The sequence below is a fragment of the Aplysia californica genome, unplaced genomic scaffold, assembly GCF_000002075.1.
Source record: "Aplysia californica isolate F4 #8 unplaced genomic scaffold, AplCal3.0 scaffold00412, whole genome shotgun sequence".
In the NCBI taxonomy this organism is placed as follows: Eukaryota; Metazoa; Mollusca; class Gastropoda; order Aplysiida; family Aplysiidae; genus Aplysia; species Aplysia californica.
This window is the reverse complement of record NW_004797682.1, coordinates 366,216-369,479: the sequence shown is the minus strand read 5'-3', so window position 1 is coordinate 369,479 and position 3,264 is coordinate 366,216. Positions and strand designations below refer to the sequence as shown.

The 3,264-nt window shown below is 41.8% G+C and overlaps 1 protein-coding gene across 1 annotated transcript in view; it reads right to left on the bottom strand.

The window, feature by feature from the left end:
- Nucleotides 1–321: 321 nt before the first annotated feature.
- LOC101846229 (transforming growth factor-beta-induced protein ig-h3) overlaps nt 322–3,264 on the bottom strand; it is a gene marked incomplete at its 5' end in the record, with an annotated part of 8,087 nt that continues 5,144 nt past the window's right edge. Inside the window, 2 exon segments of the mRNA XM_035971286.1 lie at nt 322–1,418; nt 1,984–2,221. Coding sequence (XP_035827179.1) covers nt 2,030–2,221 — 192 coding nt within the window.

The window sequence follows — 3,264 nt, the reverse complement described above, 5'->3', positions numbered from 1 at the left end:
AAATAAAAGTTGATGCTTCGAAGTGTTTCGAAATCAAGGTTATCCTAAACCCTGAAGATGATCGGAGTCAACCAGGTAACCACCAGAAGAAATCACATCATTAGAAAGTTAGTAATTGGGTTCGGAGTCGATTCCTACGATTCCTAGCTTTCAATAATCGGGAACCAAGCCGCCCAGCACTATCACTAATGTGATCACAAAGCAACGCGAAGACGCATTCGGTCGTCAAAGCTATGCCCTGTCCTATCCTTTCAGCTACTGTTACGGTACAAAGTATTTCCAAAGTCATCTGTTAAAAAGATGTTTCATCTCAATAAAACGTTTCCGAAACAAAAGTTTATTGTCCTCGTTCGTCCGATAACCCGCTCTTCGTTGACCTCGAGAATGCAATTGTACCGCCTGTCAATCTTAAAGATTCTGACCAATTCGTTAAGTACATAGATGTTGTTGTTTTTTTTAAAAACAAATCATCAGTCACTCCACATTCGTCCAAATCAGTTTCTGGGGGGTTCCGAGACGAAGCCGTCATTCGAATTTATAAAGATATCAAGGGGCATCATTCAGTAATAACAATATAATTATAATGTAGCTTTTTAAAATGTTATTTCCTTCCTAATTCTTAATTGAAAGATTACAAGCGCCCAAATCAAGATTCTGATTTGGTCGAACTTTTATCTAAAAAAACAAACAAACAAAAAAAAAGCCACCAAAAAAACCTCAAGCGCCTGTGGAATGACGTAGCCGAAATGTTAAGCAAAGATCAAAAGGAACACAGGCGCGCACATCTTTCGTACTTGAGTGGAAACAGCAGGCGAAGCAGCCTTGAACTACATCATATAGTGAAGCATTTCGGCACTTCGCTGTTACATGCCAAACAACCGAGTTTGATTCCCGTGTAGGGAAGTCCTTTTTTATCGAGTATCTCGGTCTTTCTGCTGGGATGTTCTATCCCTCCCAGCTCAGATTGACCCTTGGCAGGCAGGCAGGCAGGGTGGAAGCGCCGCCTATTAATTAATTATCTAAATGGTGTCGATGGGGGCGTAAAAGCACCTAAATCTTTAAAAAATGAAGCCATGCTATGGCCTCTGATTGCTTTCCCCTCTGAACTATAGCGTGCACGGCCCAATCAATCCGTTACGGCGCCGACTTGGAGTCAGGCCTAAACCAAACACAACATCAACAACTACGACAAGGTTTATGCGGTGAGAATTTAAAAATGTGTCCAAGAGGAGACGGGAGTGTTGTTGTCGTCGTGGTGGTGGTTGGTGGGTGGTCCTTGCGGCAGTAAATGATGTTGGTGTCGCGTACACTTCCTTCAATCTGTGCTCTCGTCGACACAGGAACTGCTTGGGATGTACCCGTGTTGATGTGACGGAGCGAGCCCAGGGAAAAACACACACACATTCCATCTCCTCGTCCTGAAACACGGAAAAGTAGGTAGGGTGTTCACAAACATCAGTTGTTGGGTCCAATTTTTTCTCACTTTCTAAAAGTAAAACTAACCATTATTTCATTTTTGACTGTAACAGCACCTGCAACAATAAAAGACAACAGCAACAACAATAATAACGGCGCCATCAAAATGAGAATTTTGAAAAGCAGGACATAAGATGATGGTTTTCTTTTGACCCACCTCTCCTCAGAGAGAGAGAGGGGGGGGGGGAGAGGAGAAAGAGAGAGAGAGAGAGAGAGAGAGAGAGAGAGAGAGAGAGAGAGAGAGACAGAGACAGAGACAGAGACAGAGACAGAGACAGACAGACAGACAGACAGACAGACAGGCAGACAGACAGATTATTACTATGGCATCTTCCAAAAACGGCAAGTCTTTAACTCTCTCAGCAACAGCCGTTCCAAAAGTTATTTACTTATTTACCATGCCCTTGACTACTTACGAGGAGTGAGCATAAAATAATACTTTTTAATATTGTCGATAATGCCACTCAGACTGTCAGATTGACTCACTAATACTTGATAAGCACTCACGCGGTGAACAGCTATTTCCTTCATCGTAAGGTCCAGTCATCAGAGCTCAGTACCGTCTCCGGTACCTGTGGGCGGATAGATACTGCCCCCGTCTCGTGCGCATTAACTTCTCGCAGCTGCACGGAATCACGTGATCAATCTTGTACAAAATTCCGTTACTTGTCAGAATGTCATCAGAGACGGCCCTCGAATGTTTGTTAACGACGAGGCGATCCTTCCAGTCGAATGTGAAATGAGTCTCATCTCCCTGGGGAAGAGAGGATTCCGAGGAATTACATACCGTACCGTGCTCGAATCTCGGCTAAAAAAATACAGGACTGGCTGACAGGCGGTCAGACGGAAAATCGATCGAAGGTTGATACTTGTACATTATAGAAGCCACTGAACGAATTCCATTCAAAACTTTATAGAGGGACATGGAGAGGCAGTGAAACTTTAAATGCAATAACATGCAAAGTGATATTATTATAGACTTTTTAGAAGGGAATGTGGAAGCAGTGAACTTCGACTACAATGACATGCAGAAATATATTAATATAAACTTTTTAGAGGGGAATGTATAAGCAAAGGAATTTCGAATACATATACAATGACGTACAGAAAGACATTATTAGAAATCTTTTAGAGGGGAATGTTTAAGCAGTGAGAGAAACTTCGAATATAATGGCATGCAAAAAGATCTTATTGGAAAGTGACAATGCCGAAGGAAGAATTAATAATAATGATAATAAATAGCATTTGTATAGCACATATCCCCGCTCAACAGCAGGCTCTATGCGCTTTACACTATATCATTCATTGAAGAAATTAAAGACGATTTGGCTCTCATGGTGTCTGGAACTGAGTGGGCAGGAGAGGGGTCGTCCCTTTCGCGTTAACTTTATTGAGCATTGACATAATGATGGACAAGCACCGGGCGGAGTGGTCTACTCATCCAATGAACTTACTTGGTGCATTGTGACGTCAGCTTTCCAATCAATACGTCAACGTCTCATTTAATTCATCTTTGGCTTCTTTGCAGGTGAGTAGGCTACTAAACGCAAATTGATCAGGCTTTAAATATTAACTAATCGATGCTCCAAAACCTGTAATGTCAGTATTGAAGTTAAGAGCGTTTTTGGAAAAAAAAAGGTTTTTAGAAATGACACGCCAGATCATCACCACGACAGTACGCTGAGATTGACGTATTCATGTGCGACTCACCAGTTGAAAGACAAGAATAGGCTATATTCTTGTAAAAGAATAATAATGTCTAATCTAATTCAAGCGAACGAAAAAAAC